Source organism: Galleria mellonella, unplaced genomic scaffold (genome assembly GCF_026898425.1).
Source record: "Galleria mellonella isolate WM207_F2 unplaced genomic scaffold, CSIRO_AGI_GalMel_v1 utg874, whole genome shotgun sequence".
NCBI classification, from domain to species: Eukaryota; Metazoa; Arthropoda; class Insecta; order Lepidoptera; family Pyralidae; genus Galleria; species Galleria mellonella.
In genome coordinates, this window is record NW_026442167.1 from 1,017,215 (window position 1) to 1,037,272 (window position 20,058).

At 36.8% G+C, this 20,058-nt stretch overlaps 1 protein-coding gene across 1 annotated transcript in view; it reads left to right on the forward strand.

Moving 5' to 3' along the window:
• The window catches only part of LOC113519524 (synaptic vesicle glycoprotein 2B-like), a 42,667-nt gene that overhangs the window by 7,895 nt on the left and 14,714 nt on the right, over nucleotides 1–20,058 (forward strand). Inside the window, exons 3-5 of the mRNA XM_052902184.1 lie at nucleotides 10,876–11,037; nucleotides 16,840–17,007; nucleotides 19,319–19,435. Coding sequence (XP_052758144.1) covers nucleotides 10,876–11,037; nucleotides 16,840–17,007; nucleotides 19,319–19,435 — 447 coding nt within the window. The remainder of the gene's footprint in view (nucleotides 1–10,875; nucleotides 11,038–16,839; nucleotides 17,008–19,318; nucleotides 19,436–20,058) is intronic.

Genomic DNA, 20,058 nt, shown 5'->3' on the forward strand with positions numbered 1-20,058 from the left:
GTATTTATAATTAGTAATTAAGAACTGACAACCGATGGCGAAGAAAAGTTATTGAGTGGCGACCACGTATGGGTAAACGCAGTGTAGGACGACGTCTACTAGATGGAGTGACGACCTGAAATGCGTTGCAAGGAGTCAGTCTTTATGGCAATCTATGGGGAAGGCTTATGTCCAGCAGTGGACGGATAATGGCTGAAGTGATGAATGATGAAAGCTATTTACCGCAGTTTTGTCCGCATGAATCAATACATACAGTAACCTATCTACATACATAAAGTAACCAATCAGTCATCTACTAGAGGGAGACTTTGTACAAAAGTCGATTGCTTGAGTACCTCTGTCCCATTCGTGTTTCTACCGTGAAGCAGTTGTGTTTGTATGGCTGTGTTTCGGTTTGAAGGGTGGGATATGGCGTGAATTTACATGGTACAGAGGAATAACACCTGTGTCCTCAGGAATGGCAACGTATGGGGGGTATCATGGGCGAAACAGTATACTCTGTTATGTACATTCAAAGTTGTATAAAAAAAAACACAAATACCAACAGACATAGATAGACATATACAAAAGAAAAGAGACAAAAAATACATAAGTATACGAAAAAAAGGTAACTGCAAAAAAGTGGTAACATATTTTGTCATTTTATGGGTGTGCCATAGTAACACAAAATGATCACAACTCAGTTATTTGCTTTGCTCTTAAAAGAGCAAAACACTGATATTCTATTATGGCCAAAAGCGAATAAATTAACAATAAAATAAAATAATCTATTATTTTTATAATACACAATAATACGACAGTTCATCTAGCATGTAAATAAAACGTGAAAGTAACTTAAAGCAATATCTAATCTTTGATTTCCAATTAAGTATTCTTTTTAATTAATTTTGAAGGTAAACGTAATGGTTTTTGGATGATTTATATTGAATCAATTGTGTGAGTGTGTGGAGTTTGTATGGAAAAGTCACAAGCATAGATTGTTGTATAAAAAAACAAGCGTTTTCAGTAGTGTCGGCATCGGACGATGTGATGCTTTGAAGATACCTACCCACATTCCAAATATTGCGTGTTTACGTATGTAGATGTAGATTTTTGTGAAATATTATTATTTTTATTACTTACTAGCCGTTTCCCGCGGCGTTGCGCGCTTCTAACTATGTAGTTCCCGTATATCATTCCCATTTGAACTTTCATGAATTTGGTCTTATAGATAGATAGATAGATAGTCTTTATTGTTTCCTCCAAAAGATTACAATAGTTAACCTATTATAAATATAAATAATTACAAGAAATAATCACAACGAGACAACAATGGGCGGCCTTATCGCTAAGAGCGATCTCTTCCAGGCAACCTTTGGATGGAGAGGAGTAATTATAAATAGTTATATTGTATTATAATACTTAAATGATAATTACGTACTTAATACCTTCATAAAGTTTCAGCCAATTCAACTGATCGGTTATTTTATAGCATTTTATATGTGATTTTTTTTTAGATTGACATAACTTTTTTATTTATGAACCGATTAAAGTAAAACAAACAATAAATGTTAAATGGAGCAAACCGCAGTACATTAGTGAAAACCGTATTCAAATCGATTGAGCCGTTTCTGAGATTAGTGTGCACAAACATGACAGATGTACAATATAGACAAATAGACAAATAAATAGACAGACACAAAAATTCTAAAAGTCATTGTTTTAGGTTCTATTATATTAGGTTCTAGGTTATATTGTGTTCATAAAGCCCACTATAATAGTTTTTTTTTTATATATCTTCCATGTACGGACAGCGAACAGTTACGATTTTATTACATGTATGTTTAGATGGATATATTTATTTGCGGTGTAGTTCCGGCATAGAATGGGCCACTCCTTCCTCTTCCGTGAATGTTTTTTTTTTATATAACTTAGAATGGCAAACAAGCTAACAGCTTGTTTGCCATTCTAAGTGGTGGGATATGGCGTGAATATACTGGGTACAGAGGAATAACACCTGAGTCCTCAGGAATGGCAACGCATGGGGGGTATCATTGGCGAAACAGTATACTCTGTTATGTCCATGGTACTGATCATGTCTATAGGCGACGGTTACCACTTTCCATCAGGTGGGCCGTCAGCTTGTTTGCCATTCTAAGTTGTATAAAAAAACATTTTATGTATTTTCTTTATTTTATGTGTTTGCTTTACATGTATTACTCGAGCTGTGCACATAATGTGATTGGATTATAACCTAGCCGAATCACAAATGTAGCTATTATTTAAGTGTGTTTTTTTTTCATAGTTGTGATCTGTTTTATGTGGCAATAAAATAAAATAAAAATAAAATTGAGTATCTCCTTTCGGATGTCGGTTGAGAACGTGATAAACCTGTAACGTTTACGTGACAGCCGCCTCACCACACCTCCCACTATCCGTCGCGTTCAGTGTTCCTCCATTGAACGACAGCAATACGTGACATTACATTGTTTACCTACGCACCACAATGCGTCTAATGACGTGAACATACGTACGTGTGATAGAAACTGTTTATTATTGATTCGTATTGCATTTACGTAATTCTAATATTCATTACCTAGCTTGTTTCTAGGTGAGAATGAAAAGGCAAATCAATGTATTGTATGAATAAGGAAAGGAAATGGTGAATATATATAACAATAACTAGGTCAAAGTATACCTTGTATATAGGTCATGAGCTTTTGCAAATTTTCTGATGTTCATTAATTTTAGAGACAGATCGAAGAATTAAATTTCTTACTAATGTAGAAAAATTGTAACAAAACGAATTATACTTTGAATACGATTTATGTATATATATATATATATATATATATATATATATATATATATATATATATATATATATATATATATATATATATATATATATATATATATATATATATATATGATACCGCCCATGCATTACCATATATAGTAAATTCACGCCATATCCCACCCTTCAAACCGAAACAAATCCATGCAAACACAACTGCTTCACGGTAGAAACACGAATGGGCAAGCAATCGACTATTGTATAAAGTCTCCCTCTGGTATATATACATATACATATATACACGGGAAATATAAACCTCTAACATCTAAAATTACCCGCATTCTAGCAAAATAAAATCATTTCATTTCATAGAATAAATTAATTTATTTATTTAACTCTTTATTGCACCAAAAAACATAAAAAAACAATGGCATATAAACAATTCAAGTGAAATACAGTAGCATGAAGTACAGGTTAAAATAACATATACATATAAAGGTACAAAAGGCGGTCTTATCGCTAGGGCAATCTCTTGCAGACAACCTTTGGTTAAAAGAAAATAGATAGAAGTGGGTAGGTGGCGTAAGAATAAAAAAACAACCATATTGAGTTTTTACAAACAGTTTTTTTATGTGTTCAATTGACACCCCCATTGGTACCCCCGCTTGCGTTGTCAGTATAATTATCATACTTACATAAAAATTTTTTTTTAATCCCATTAAAAAAAAAATATTGTCATAATCTTTGTCAGGTCAGTTACCACTATCAGCTAGTTTGTCATTTCATATCTATATGCATGTATATGATAACACGAGTACTGCTTCCTACAGGACAGGCTCAGCCTAGTGTAGGAGGCAATGATAAATTCTGTGCTAATACAAACATACTTTGTTAAATAAATAAATAAATAAAAAAAAATATTCATCCACATCGTCTCAGCCATTATCTGTCCACTGCTGGACATAAGCCTCCCCCATAGACCGCCATAAGGAACGGTCCTGAGCCACCTGCACCTACTGGCTCCTTGCAATGCATTTGAGGTTGTCACTCCATCTAGTGGGGGGTCGTCCTACAGCGTCCTGTGCGTTTGCTCGTACGGGGTCCCCACTCAAGAACCTTTCTTTTCCATTGGTTGTCGGTTCTTCGAGCTATGTGACCAGTCCATTGCTATTTTATGTTGCATAAAATAAAATCTAATGTAATTTTCAATACGAGCGAGCTATGACCGAATCAATGGGTGTTGTTATCAAAAACACGCTCTGGTATTCAACTTGGGTCATAATGTTATTAATAATAATGCATGGGATTACAATAACATTGGGTGTTTGTATTTTATCATGGAATTCGCTATGTTGTACCTTTAATGCCTACACCATTCCTCTGCGACTTCAAAACGGAAGGAAATCTTAAATTTGGGATTCTAAACTTATTAGTAATGGGGTCTAACTGATTTAATACTAGCAATACACCGTATCAGGTCGACCTCCATGCGGTTCCTTCTGGAAGCCATCGTTGTTAATTCCAGTGGAATTCATCAGGATGGGCTAACTGACCTGCTTTCATCGTCACCTATTATCCTTCACTGATACCCCGCAGAGTATACCGATAGTGCAGGCGTTGTTACCATTGCATTTTTATCCCACTGAAAAAAAGGGTAAGACTAAATACCAACTATAAGATTTTTTTATGGAACTTAGAATGACAAACAAGTTGACGGCCCACCTGATGGAAAGTGGTAACCGTCGCCTATAGACATGAGCAGTACCATGGACATAACAGAGTATACTGTTTAGCCCATGATACCCTCCATGCGTTGCCATTCTTGAGGACTTAGGTGTTATTCCTCTGTACCCTGTAAATTCACTGCCAGATCCCACCCTTCAAACCGAGACACAGCCATGAAAACACAACTGCTTCATGTCCAAACGACTTTTGTACAAAGTCTCCCTCTGGTAAAATAAAAGAAAAAACTCATTAATGACTCATAGGTCCCTAACTTCTTATAAGATTGTTAATAGTACCCCAATATCCTAGTTTTAGTTGCGTGCGTGGTAGTACAATCACCTTTGCGTGTTTAGCGCCCCCTATTAGTGACGTACCCTGATAATATAATGTATGGTATTTATATGAAATTGAAACGAAATCATTGGAGTCTTTCTGAAAAAGTGTTCTAACGATGCAACGAGACATTTATTTACGTTATGTTTATACTAGCTTTTACCTGCGACTTCGTCCACATGATCGAGATATGTTTTTTTTTAATGGATGATAATGGAATGGTAATCCCGCCTGCGCTAATGATATACGTTGGCGAAGCACCAGTCAGGGATGATAGATGCGAAGAGAAAAAAGCAGGTCAGTTAGCCCATCTTGACGAATTCCACTAGAATTAATCACGATGGTTTCCATGGGGAACCGCGTGGAGGTCGACCTGATAGGGTATATTACTAGCAATGGGGGTTCATTAGATCCCATTACTAACAATCCATTTCCGCCCTAAAAGGCAGGTTAATTTGCACATTGTGAATTTCAACAATAAATTAGTCACGATAGCTTCCAGAGGGAACTGCGTGGAGATTGACCTGATAGGGTATATTGAGCAACGGGAACTAACCTCCTCGTTACCAACAATCCCTTCCTCCCCGATGAAAGCAGGTCGATCAGTCCGTCGTGATTAATTCGCCAGGAATTAACCACGATGGTTTCTAAAGTACCATAGTGAGGTCGACGTAATAGAGTACTTTGGGAGGAAAGGGATTGTTAGCAATGGAGTTTGACAGCCCTATTGCTAGCAATATGCCCTATTAGGTCGACCTCCATGTGGTCCCCCTGGAAGCCATCGTGAACAATTCTAACTGACCTGCTTCATCTTCATCTATAATTACTCATTGGTGCCCCGCCAGTGTATACCAATAGCGCGGCGGCTTATCATTCCATCATCATCCATTAAAAAAAGCAGTGCTCCTCTTTAAACATCACCGACGCCTAACTGAGGTTGCCAATCCTGCCAAGCGTGGCAACTACTGGCAAAACTCCCATTATGTGGAAGACTTATGTTTTGGTGATTAATAATTTTCATCATCTAAGTATAATATACGAGGTATGTTCAGAAAATAACAGAAATTAATCTAGACGATTAGATTTTTTTTAATATTTTTTTTTTAGTTTTTTTGGCACAGATAAAGCATATCTGAGGTATTCAGTTTTAACCTTTCTTTGCATACTGGTGAAAATTTCCATCATAACAGTGAATGCCCAAAAATTATATAAAAGAACAAGTTCACTTTAAGTTGATCGTGTCTGGATAGCTTTTTAATGTCCATTGCAGAAAAAAACCATAGCTGTCAAATTAATTTTTTTAACCATTTTTCTTTTAATTTTGAACATGAATTATATCACCTTGATTTATTTGACCAATAAAAAAAAACATGTAAACAAAGATTAACTTTATGGTACAATGTATGTAATAAGAAAATTAATCGAGCGAAGAGTTAATTGCGAACTGTCAGCTGAACAAGGGTGAGGGGATATAAAAAGATGTAAAGCCAAAGTTCACTGACCGAGGCGTACGTCGAGCTTCAAATAATGTATCGGGTCAAATCTGTTTCGGGTTCCGTAATGTAATAAATCGTTATGACAAAGTAAAAAAAAAATAGGTTTCTGCATTATTTAATTTATTTCTTTATCTTTAATTTATTTATTACTGAAATTATATATTTCTATGCTAAAATAACTTCTTTCTGAAACATATTCATGACTTTAGCTTACTGTAGTATAGGTAAAGCGTATTTATTTATCAGTTTTTAAAAACGATTGCGTTTCATAAAAAAAACTTGTTAATTGTAGCAAAACCAATTATTTTGATTTACAAATTAAACTTAGAATGGCAAACAAGCTGACGGCCTAACTGATGGAAAGCGATAACCGTCGCCTATAGACATGAACAGTATCATGGCCATAACAGAGTATACTGTTTCGCCCATGATACTCCCCGTGCTACTCCTAAAGGACTCAGGTGTTATTCCTCTGTAAATTCACTGCTATATTTCACCTTTCTAACCGAAATACAGCCATGCAAACACAACTGCTTCACGGTAGAAATTCGAATGAGACAGAGGTGTCTAAGTAAACGAATTTGTATAAAGTCTCCCTATGGTAAAACTTAGAATGGCAATCAATCTGATGGCTCCCATGATGGAAAGCGGTAACCGACGCTTATAGGCATGAACAGCACCATGATTTTAGTAATCTCTAACCTAAGTATGACGTGTTTTTTTTATGAATGAAAATGGAATGGTAACCCCACCCGCGCCACCGGGATACGCTAGCGGAGCACCAGTGAAGGGTGATTGATGAGAATGAAAACAGGCCAGTTAGCCCATCATGATGAATTCATCAGGAATTAACCATGATAGTTTCCAGGGGGAACCGCGAGGAGGTCGACCTGGTTGGGTATATTGCTAGCAATGAGATTCTTAGTCTCCATTACTGACAATCCCTTTCCCCCCAGTATGACGTGTTGCTAGTACATAGCATAGGCTGTATATAAATATGAAATGAAATGAAATTGTATTAATATTTTTTTCTCTGTCAGTACATAGAGAGTAGCTATCTTGAATGTTGTTACTTCCCTATTACAATCCAATAAAATTGGTTACATCTTTTATATTGACAATAAAACACAAGCAGTTTTATTATTTTTATATACTTATAGTGGTCGTCAAGGCGTGAGCAGGATGGCTTTTTCCACACGGGCTATTTATTTATTTATATACTTACTAGATATTTTTTTTAAATGGATGATAATGGAATGGTAACCCCACCCGCGCTATCGGTATACACCGGCGGGACACCAGTGAAGGATGATACGTGAGGATGAAGCAGGTCAGTTAGCCCATCGTGATGAATTCAACAAGAATTGTTCACGATGGTTTCCAGGAGGAACTACTTGGAGGTCGACCTAATAAGGTATATTGCTAGCAATGGGGCTGTCAAACTCCATTGCTAACAATCCTTTTCCCCCCACTTACTAGATATTGTTTATTAGTTATAGTGTTTTGCATGTTATATGTTATAGGATCACTACATAGTATAAAACAAAGTCGCTGTCGCTGTCTGTCTGTCCCTACGTATGCTTAAATCTTTAAAACTACGCAACGGATTTTGAAGCGGGTTTTTTAATAGATAGAGTGATTCATGGGTAAGGTTTATATGTATAATACATGCATAATATTGTAGAGAAACACTGACAAATTTAGAGGTTTCTAATGTGATGTCGTAAATAAACACATTGTTTAGCATTTTACCCGTGCGAAGCTGGGGCGGGCTGCTTGTATAATATTAAATACATACATATATATATTTCGGTACAATTTTAACTTACAACTTTGCTGCCATATTCCGTCTTTCAAACCAAAAAAATTGCTATGAAAACACATCTGCTTCGCAGTAACACGACTGTGACAGGGGTACCTATGCAGAGCTATATATGCAGGCGACTTCTCTCCCTCTGGTATTTTTTTTGATGAGTGAAAATGGTATGGTAACCCCGCCTGCGCTAACGGGATACGCTGGCGGAGTACCAGTGAAGGGTGATCGATGAGAATGAAAACAGTCCAGTTAGCCCATCATGATGAATTCATCAGGAATTAACCATGATAGTTTCCAGGGGGAATCACGAGGAGGTTGACCTGGTTAGGTATATTGCTAGCAATGGGATTTTTGGTCTCCATTACTAACAATCCCTTTCCCCCCTAGTCCCTCTGGTATTATAATCTCTTGCTAGGATATCTCATTTTATAATAAGTAACTAGTCAAATCTGGGAGCATAAACCAGATCCACGAATAAAGCCTTAGCAAAGGTCCTTAGGGGTAACTATGCAGGCGACTTTTGTCCCTCTGGTATTATAATCTCTTGCTAGGATATCTCGTTTTATCATAAGTAACTAGTCAAATCTGGGAGCATAACCCAGATCCACGAATAAAGCCTTAGCAAAGTTTCTTAGGGGTAACTATGCAGGCGACTTCTGTCCCTCTGGTATTATAATCTCTTGCAAGGATATCTCGTTTTATATTAAAAAATCTGGGAGCATAACTCAGATCCACGCCTTAATCCTTAGAACAGTTCCTTACTAAAATAAGTCCAATCAAGAATCGAACCAGGGACTTCATTTCCACAAAGTTACATCCTACTTTTATAGGTCAGAGGGTGTGTAGATAAATATAGTCGGACAGTTGACGGTCGTTAGTTTCATATCGTTGTTAAATCTACAGATACCAGCTCGATATACGGAGTAAAAGAGGATAGCCTACTCCGTTTATGTTACTTACGGTTTATTTATGTAAAGTATGAACATATAAGCACTTTATATAAAATTTATATATGTATATATTTTTCATTATTTATTACATATATATATATATATATATATATACTACATGTAGTACAAGTACGTTACTATAATTATGTCATACATTTTTCATCATATCTGCCCTTCATACATTTTGTGGTTTTACCTAATGGTTAGCTGGTAGAGGATCCCATAATGGCATTAAGCTCGCCACTTGTACAAACTTTTATTGTACAATAAAGAATATATTATATTATATATATAGTACAAATAATATATATATATATATATATATATATATATATATATATATATATATATATATATATATATATATATATATATATATATATATAGGTCTGTCCGGAAAGTTCGTATAAAAGTGTTCTGGAATGCGAGAAAGAGGAGTGGGGAGGCCAGGTAAGCGCAGGACCCCTTCCTTATGTCCCTAACAATGCTTCAGTTCTGGTCTGATCGCCGTGCGGTGCGAACTGGCTTGTCACGCCATCTGTGAAGTTACCTCTTAACGAAACCCCGTCGGCATGGAGCCCGCTTCCGTTGAAGAGCAGCGCGTCGTAATCAAGTTTCTCTCGAAACTCGGCAAGAATGGCCGTGAAAGCAAAGAGTGGAAGACATCCGGGGAACCACGAACAAAAAAATCAAGAAAATCCCGCTCAAATGTCAAGACAATGTTGATTGTTTTTTTCGATGTTCGGGGGATTGTCCATCAAGAATTCGTCCCTCCAGGCCAGACAGTTGATGGAAAATTCTACGTCGATGTGCTCAGACGCCTCAAAGCTCGTGTGGCACGAGTTCGTCCAGAATTGGCGCGAGAGGGGCGTTGGATTCTTCACCACGACAATGCCCCTGCCCACACCTCTCTTGTTGTCCGTGAGTTTTTGAGTAAAAATTCCATTACGGTGACCGAACACCCCCCCTATTCGCCGGATTTGGCCCCGTGTGACTTCTTCTTGTTCCCAAAAACCAAATTGGTACTTCGGGGGCGGCATTTGGGGGACATAAATGAGATAAAAAAAGCTACGACGGGGCAGCTGAGAAACCTACAACCAGAGGACTTTCAAGGAGCCTTCTCACAGTGGAAACGGCGTTGGCACAAGTGCATTATGTCACAGGGGGAGTACTTTGAAGGGGATAAAATTGATTTACCTGAATAATTGTAAAATAAAATTTTTAAAAAACTTTTATACGTACTTTCCGGACAAACCTCGCATATATATATATATATATATATATATATATATATATATATATATATATATATATATATATATATATCCTATTTATGAGCTGTGCTCATGTTGGTGGAGCTCTTGCCACTACGATTTTCTGCGAGTCTTTTCACAACTTTTTCCTTGATCTGCCTGATGTAACTATGTCTCGGTCTCCCTCTTCCCCTCCTTCCTTCTATCTTACCTTCTATTATAATGTTCATAAGTTCGTCGTGTCGTATCAAGTGTCCCAACATTTTTCCCTTTCTGTCCTCAATAGTTCTAATAATTTGTCTTTTTTCCTTAACCCTAAGCAGGACCTCCTCATTGCTAATTCAGCATCAAACTCCTTAATCCTAATATAATATATATATAATTAAATAAATATATAAAATGTAATTTATAAATAAATAAAATATAAAAGATGATGACGAGCTATTATTGCTGTAATGATTTCATTAGATGAGCAAGGACTTAATTGATTATGATACGACATATGATGATTTCTTTTCTCCCACAGGTTACGGCCACTTCAGCCGGAGTGCGCTTGGTGCGTGCGCGTGCGCATTTTTCACGACGGGCGTGCAGAACTGTGTGATGTCTTACGTGTTACCAGCGGCCAAGTGTGAGCTGCAACTCACTACGTACCAGGCGGGCCTTATCAATATGGCTTTTATGAGCGGTGAGTTTTTTAGACTTGGAACTGCAGACAAGCTGATGGGTTACCTGGTAGATAGTGGTAACTGGCGTCTATAAACATGACAGCACAGTATACACTGTGACATTATTATGCATATCCAATTAGAGATGTGCATATATTTTACTAGAGGGAGATTTTGTGTACCTCTGTCCCATTCGTACCATTATGTCCATGGTACTGCTCATCTCTATAGGCGACGGTTACCACTTTCCATCAGGTGGTCCGTCAGTTTGTTTGCCATTCTATATATATATATATATATATATATATATATATATATATATATATATATATATATATATATATATATATATATATATATATATATATATATATATATATATATATATAGCAATATCTGAGGCAGATCCTGTTCATTATCCCAATTATTGTATGTGGTCGGCGTAATATGTTTTTATCCATTTTACAAAAAGATTTGGCTTTTAGTTCTTAGCTCTTTTAGTTCTTTTTAAACTCAACTACTCTTTTTGGAAAGAGATTGTTAGCAATGAAGTTTGACAGCCCCGTTGCTAACAATATGCCCTATTAGGTCGACCTCCACGTGGTTCCCCCTGGAAACCGTCCTGAACAATTCTTGTTGAATTCGTCACGATGGGCTAACTGACCTGCTTCATCCTCACCTATCATCCTTCACTGGTGCTCCGCCGGTGTATACCGATAGCGTGGGTGGGGCTACCATTCCATTATCATCCATTAAAAAAATCATTGGGCAGATCCTATTATTACTATTGTATTACCAGTAAATGTATTGATATTTTTTTTATTTTTAACCGACTCAAAAGAGAGGGACGAGTTTTTTTATGTTTGTTTTCTCATAACTCCGTCAGTTGTAAACCGATTTGGAAAATTATTTTTTTTTTATATGAAAGGATATATTTACAGATTAGTCTCGTAGAAAATTATCAAAATCGGTTCAGGAGTTTAGTTTTTAAATCATAATAACTAGTTTTGCAGCAGTTAAAGTTTGGTTTTATTCGTCGAACATAGCTAAACTCCTCTCCATCCAAAGGTTGCCTGGAAGAGATCGCTCTTAGCGATAAGGTCGCCCATTGTTTTCTCGTTGTGATTATTTCTTGTAATTATTTATATTTATAATAAGTTTACTATTGTAATCTTTTGGAGGAAACAATAAAGAGTATCTATCTATCTATCTATCTAAATATATACTCGCGTAATCTATACACACAATAAAACTGTAAAGGTCGAATGTTTGTACCTAGAAAAAGAACCGCTAAAAACCGAGCCAAGGCGATGTTAAAAGTGAAAGAGAACACATCCAGATATTTTTCAATTTTTTTGCTTCTCTCCGTTTGTACGGGCTAATCTCCGAAACTGTTGGATCGATTTATATGAAATTTTGCATGGTGGCACTTTACAATCCTGGTCAACATTTTAGATATTTTTAAATACAGAAAGTGAAAGAGTTCCTGTAGGATATTTAAAAAGTATAGTAACTTATATAGCTTGGTACATTATTCCCAGATGTAATAAATAGGTACGTACATACATCGATACATATTAAACAGGAATAACAAATACCACGCGGACAAAGTCGCGGGCGTCAGCTAGTATTCATATAAAAGCACTTAGAGGGACTTTTAGAATCGTTCACAATTACTCACGACGTGTTCTATGTTTAATTTTATACTCGACTGGAATTCCTAGCTTTAATGTCTATGTACGGTCTAGGACTGGTCAGGTCAGGAGCTGGTTTCTCTCTGTCCTGCTCTAACACAGGAATATTTACAGCTAGCTAATACTGGATAGACACTATATACATATATACCCTTATTAATTTATCGTTCGAACGGTTAAACTAAAATAAACCATATATGCAGTGTAACTGCTGCATCTTTGATAAGCGTGGTATTGTTCATGTCTGTAGATGATAATTAAGGACTTAGTCTTTTCCATCAGGCGAGCCGTATGCTTGGTTGCCCGATCAAATCCGAAATCAATGTTAATCACTATGTTAACTTGGTTATCAAACACTTATCATTGTTTTATCTTTTGATTTTGTTTTGTCAAATGTGTTCAACCGTTTTAAGGGGGGCTAGGAGGGGAGTTGTCAGTAATGCGGATTACCAAGTTTTGCGATCAATATACCCTGTTAGGTCGACTTCCACGTGCTCCCGCCTGGAGACCATCGTGCTGAATTCCAGGTGTATTCATCGCGATGGACTAACTGAACTAACTGTTCATCCTCACCTAACATACTTCACTGGTACTGGGGGGAAAGGGATTGTTAGTAATAGGGACTAATACGCCCATTGCTAACAAGCCCTGTCAGGTCGACCTCCACGTGGTCCCCCTGGAAACCATCGTGCTGAATTGCAGGTGTATTCATCACGATCGGTTAACTGACCTGCCTTTTCATCCTCACCTATCATCCCTCCAGCATATACCGTTAGGCGGGGCTACCATTCCATTAGCATTTAAAAAAAACCGCATTAAATTAATATGACACCCGCAAATTCAGAAATTTGCTTAATTATAAAATAATCAATAAAAACTGCAAAAAACTATTCTAGCGCCATCTAGTATGTCGTGTCTATTTTTGTTTAAGGACTAACCTTAAGCGTGATTGAGTAAAATAGTCAATTTTATAGCAATGTTTGTTTAATACAGGAAGTGTATTAAAAACTTAACACTTCTAATGAGTTACGATAACTGTGGCAGTTAGCAATAAGTGCCAAATTGTCGTTTAATACAAAAGACATACATAAACATAAAGTCACTGATGTGGAAAATATTACTATGCACGTAGGTACCTATAACATCATATTAGCGGATAATTGTCCACTAGTGAACACAAGCCTTTCCCATAAGGCCAATTTTGCTAGTAATTGTTACGCTTAGATGACAACGGCAGACTTTAAGTGATACTTTAAGAGGGACGCTGCTGCCCTTCTTTCCACCATTATGTACCTATATAGACAGGCTCATTTACATATTGGGATATGACCATATCAGTCGTCAGCATTTCACTGCTGAACAAAGGCTTAGGGGGTATAACGCATAGGGGGTATCATGGGCGAAACAGTATACTCTGTTATGTCCACGGTACTGCTCATGTTTATAGGCGACGGTTACCACTTTCCATCAGGTGGGCCGTCAGCTTGTTTGCCATTCTAAGTTGTATAAAAAAAATATAGGCCTCCCCCTTAGAGGGTTTTGCCAGTAGTTGCCACATTTTTTTATGCAACTTAGTTTGGAAAACAAACTAACGGTCCACCTGATAGAAAGTGGTAACCGTCGCCTATAGACATGAGCAGTACCATGGACATAACAGTGTAAACTGTTTCGCCCTTGATACCTCCCGTTGTCATTCCTGAGGACTCAGGTATTATTCCTCTGTACCCTGTAAATTCACTGCCATATCCCACCTCTCAAACTGAAACACAGCTATGCAAACACAACTGTTTCACGGTAGAAATACAAATGGGACAGAGGTGCCCAAGCAAACGACTTTTGTACAAAGTCTCCCCCTGGTAAATTTTTCAGGCGGGTCGTCAATCGCAGTTAGGCTTTGGTGATGTTTTAAGAGAGACGCTGCTGCCATCTCTTGACTATAAAGTTCATTGAGATATCATTCTTACGACATCCACAGGAAAGGAAGGGGTGGCTCATTCTATATACCCTTACTAACAATCCTGTTTCGGGGGGAAAGAATTGTTAGTGAGAGAGTTGAAGAGCCATTGCTAATAATACTTTTCCCCCTGTGCGGACGGGGTTTTTTTTTAATGGATGATAATGAAATAGTGACCCCGCCTGAGCTATCGGTATACACTGGCGGGGCACCAGTGAGGGATGATAGATGAGTATGAAATCAGGTCAGTTAGCCCATCGTGACGAATGCAAGAAATATTAATCACAATGGTTTCCAAGGGGAACCGCGTGGAGGTCGACCTGACAGGGCTTGCTAGCAATAGGGCCATTAGTCCACATTACTAACACTCCCTTTCCCCCCGCGCGTTTACCATTTCATCTGCATCCATTAAGAAAACAATCCCCTCGTCCCGTCCCCCACCCCCCACCCTCCACATGTGACTGTACCCACTAATACGCCATTAAAGTAATATCGTATTACAAATGAACGACAAAGATAAATTGTTTCTTTGGCGTAACCTGATCTCAACTTTGGTCATTACTCAATACGGATCAGTTAGCATTCTTATGTGAAATGTTTTGTATTCTATTATTGTAAAGTACTATAGGTCGCGAAGGGCATTTGGTACAGAAATGTTATAAATAACTAGCTTTTACCTACGACTTTGTCCGCGTGACCGGGATATGTTTACTGACCGCGATAAAAAGTACCCTATATTCTTCTCTATTCCATATAGTAAGTGTATACTAAATTTTATAATGATTAGTTAAGGTACTATAGTATAGTATTATATTATTTGAGGTTAAAGTAAGGTCTATAAGGTAACAGACAGACTCACTTTTCCATTTCAAATATTAGTGCGGATTTTAACCCTTCATTGCATAATGGTGAAAATTTCCATCATAACATTGAATGCCTAAAAATGATATAAAAGAACAATTTCACTTTAAGTTGATCGTGTCTGGATACCTTTTTAATGTCTATTGCAGAAAAAAAAAAACATAGCCGTCAAATTTATTTTTTTAACCATTTTTCCTTTAATTTTGAACATGAATTATATCACCTAGATATATTTTTACTCATAAAAAAAATCATGCAAGGAAGGGTTAATAAAAAAAGTTGATAATATAACTTGGTTATAACGACCCCAAACTAGATGGAGTGACGACCTGAAATGCGTTGCAGGGAGTCAGTGGATGCAGGTGGCTCAGGACCGTTCGTTATGGCAGTCTATGGGGAGGCTTATGTCCAGCAGTGGACGTATAATGGCTGAAATGATGATGATGTTACTTGATTAATAAATGCAGGTGGCTCGGGACCGTTGACAGTCTAATATGATGATAAACACATAAGACTTGGTGTCGTGTAACTTCTACTACTATTAACTTCTACTACTATTTATTCTTCTACTATTAATGTATTTGTTCTAAGTCCATCTATAGAATTCATCATATGCTTGGCTTTATATCAATCATGAATTAGAATTGAATGATTAATTAAATTATTAATTGAGTTAATCTAATTTTAACCGAATGGCTTGCTAACGAATTCAACTCGTTTAGGAAGTATTTGGAAAATTGTGATATAGCTACACACTTCTTCAAATTACCACAGTGTAAAGGTCAAGGTCTTTATATAGTAGAATGACATTATCGGTGATGACCTATGGAACTGAAATCATAAGAATGCTTATTCTTAAGTGTTTATAAAGAAGTGTAGCAACGCGGCGTAATTATTTGTCAATTTAAAAAAAAAATGGAATTGAATAACTGATTTTTTTTTATATATTTGAATTTTAATATTATTGTTCGACAAAAAAGACTTCATTTGTGACCTAACCAATTATTTTGATCTTAAAATTAGAATACTGCACCGATTTTGATAAAGTTTCTATGGAACCAACTTGTAAGTATTTTCTTTTACATAAAAGAAAAAATTCCAAATCGGTTTACAACTGACTGAATTATGTGGTAACAATATGTTTGTTAATAAATACAACCGAATTGAAAATCCTCTTCGGTTTGAAGTCGGTTAAAAATGTTGAACGCTCTTTAGTTGTTTCAACTTATTAATAACCGAAAATAGGAGAATTAAATAAAAAAGCAATACTGATTTTTTTAAATAATTATTTGTAATATATATCTCGCTCGCAGGTGGAGTTGCCAGTGCGTTCTTTTGGGGGATAGTGGGAGACGTGTTCGGCAGGAGAAGCGTGCTCAGCGTCACCTTACTATTGGACGCTGCTATCACGCTGGCTCAGAGCACTGTACCTGATTACAGGCTACTGTTGGCTGCACGGACCATTAATGGATTCCTAATAGGTAAGTGCTTAGCTTGTGATGAAAATAGAAGCAGTATACCTGATGATATTCATCTTTATATTTCTTTATTTGGCCCCAATCACGTTATAGCCTAATTATTTTAATTGGTCGGAGGCTTTAAGTAAGTCATGCTGACAAAAATGTCCGGGCAGGTGGTGGATGGGTTGTTGAGTTCCCTAAAATATGGTTGAACGCAATGACGGCCGGTTCATCCGTCATGCTCGTGAACGGGTGCTGCCTTTAGGCACTGGTCTGCTCTGGACAATGGAGTTTTTTTTAGAATAAACTCTGATATTAGTTGATAAGTGCGTTTAATTTAATATAAATATTAACAGCAATGTTCTAGCTGGCGTTACAACTGTCCAAGTGAAAACAAGATGGCGCAGTACTAGAAACAACAGTGGACGGTAGAATAATAAAAAAGAATCGCCCGCTCGAACAAGCCGAGTCGCAATTACAAAATTGTCATTAACATACTATATATTTTAAATTTTATGATCTGATACTGCTTAGCAGTTTGTATTCATACAAATACATTATTTATATAGTTAAACTTAGAAAAAACAACAAATATTCATTTATTTTTACAATGCTTCGCATTTATAATATTATTAGATTCTTTTTTTTGATGGGTGAAAATGGTATGGTAACCCCGCCTGCGCTAACGGGATACGCTGGCGGAGCACCAGTGAAGGGTGATAGATGAGAATGAAAACAGGCCAGTTAGCACATCATGATGAATTCATCAGGAATTAACCATGATAGTTTCCAGGGAGAACCGCAAGGAGGTCGACCTGGTTGGGTATATTGCTAGCAATGGGATTTTCAGTCTTCATTACTAACAATTCTTTTCCCCACAATATTATTAGGTTGGAAAGGCGAATAAGTCGATGGAATCTGGGAACTGTCTCCTATAGACATGAACAGCACTATGGAATTAGTATATTGTAATGTTCATTATGAGGGAGACTTTGTACAAAAGTCGATTGCTTGGGTACCTCTGTCCCATTCGTGTTGCTACTGTGAAGCAGTTGTTTGCATAGCTGTGTTTTGGTTTGAAGGGATAGGGATATGGCGTGCATTTACAGGGTACAGAGGAATAACACCTGAGTCTTCAGAAATGGCAACGCATTCGGGGGTATCATGGGCGAGACAGTATACTCTGTTATGTCCATGGTACTGCTCATGTCTATAGGCGACGGTTACCACTTTCAATCAGGTGGACCGTCAGCTTGTTGGCCATTCTAAGTTGTATAAAAAAAAAAAACTCCGTTTTTACGTAAAACAGTAACAAACATTCATCTATTCTTACAAATTTTACGCATTTATATTATTAATAGGTTGGAATTGTGAAACACAAAAAGCGAGACAAAAATAAATATGCAAAAAAATACATAATTAATTCTTTCATGTGTGTGCCACAGTAATACAAAATGGTCACAACTCAGTTCATTGCTTTGCCTTCAAAAGAGCAAGAAACTGATATTCTATCGATTCGAGCTCTAGCTGTTGCTATGGTAGGCCACCGTCTGTAATTACGGTTAAAGAGCTACTCACCGTGACTGTCCGTATAAGCGACATGGCATTTTTTTTTTCCTAAAAACATAAATCCATCTAATAATGTCTTTCGAACTGACTTAACGATCGGTTACTTTTGTCACTGTTCTTAAAACAACATATTGTATGTGAAATTGAATTTTTTGGAGAATTGGAGAAAAATAGATTTAAGTACTTTAATAATAAAATTCTTATTCCTTCTTTCCCATGAGTGTCGTGCGACTAAGGGAACTTAAAGATCGAGGGATAGGCAGTAGTGTTTCTTTTAAAACATCACCAAAACCTTATCAGGGGGGAGAAGGGATTAATAGTAATGGGGTTTAATTGACCCATTGCTAGTAATACACCCTATCAGGTCGACCTCCACGCGGTTTCCCCTGAAAACCATCGTGTTTTTTTTTTATGGGTGGACATGGTATGGTAACCCCACTTGCGGTAACGAGATACGCTGGCAGAGCACCAGTGAAGGATGATAGATGAGAAAGAAAACAGATCAGTTAGCCCATCATGATGAATTCATTAGGAATTAACCATGATAGTTTCCAGGGGGAACCGCGAGGAGGTCGACCTGGTTGGGTATATTGCTAGCAATGGGATTCTCAGTCTCCATTACTAATAATCCCTTTCCCCCCTAACCTATTCGTGTACTATATTTAATTGAAATCCGTTCTGTAGTTATTGTGTGACAGAATAATAAATATCCACTTATGCATCGCTACAAATTTATAATATTAATAGTATTTCTTTTTTCTAGGTGGCCCGTCTACTTTAGTATTCACGTACCTGTCTGATTTGGTCGGCGTGAAAAAGAGGCAGTTCTACCTGAATATAACAGGAATGAGTTTCGTGGCTGCTTGGCTTGTGTTACCAGGTAAATGAAACAAGAATTTATATTGTGCTGTCGTCCTAGTATGGTAGGTAGGTGTAGGAAATAATAAACAATAATATGTCACAATGCGACTCACACGACCACCCGCCCCGACGTCACCCAGAGGAGTGGCAGGAGCGGGGGGACTTGCAGTCTAAACTTTAATACTAATTTTATGTATTAAATATTTTTTATTTATTTATTTATTCATTAAAAATAATCATAACATTATAACAGCAAAAGCCAAATTAATGTTATAAATCTAGTGTGCTAACATGCAAAGTTATAATAAATGTATTTAACTCGTCTCTAGATATTTGTGAGCCGCTTCCAATATCTTTGGCGGGCTACTACTAAATATATCAATTATATGAGATACAAAGTATAACATATAAAAACATAAGTACATGTTTCGCCATACATAGGCGCGTAAATGCTGGCTCCTTAATGTATGTATATATGTGTGTATATATGTATATAATTTTTATATATTTTTAATTTGCAAAAGATGCTTTTTTAATTATAAAGCACTATTATACCTACTTGTACAACAATTAGTCCATTGCCTTAACGTTGTCTTGAAAAGATTGCTCTCAGCAATAAGACCGCCTTACTGTACTTATACA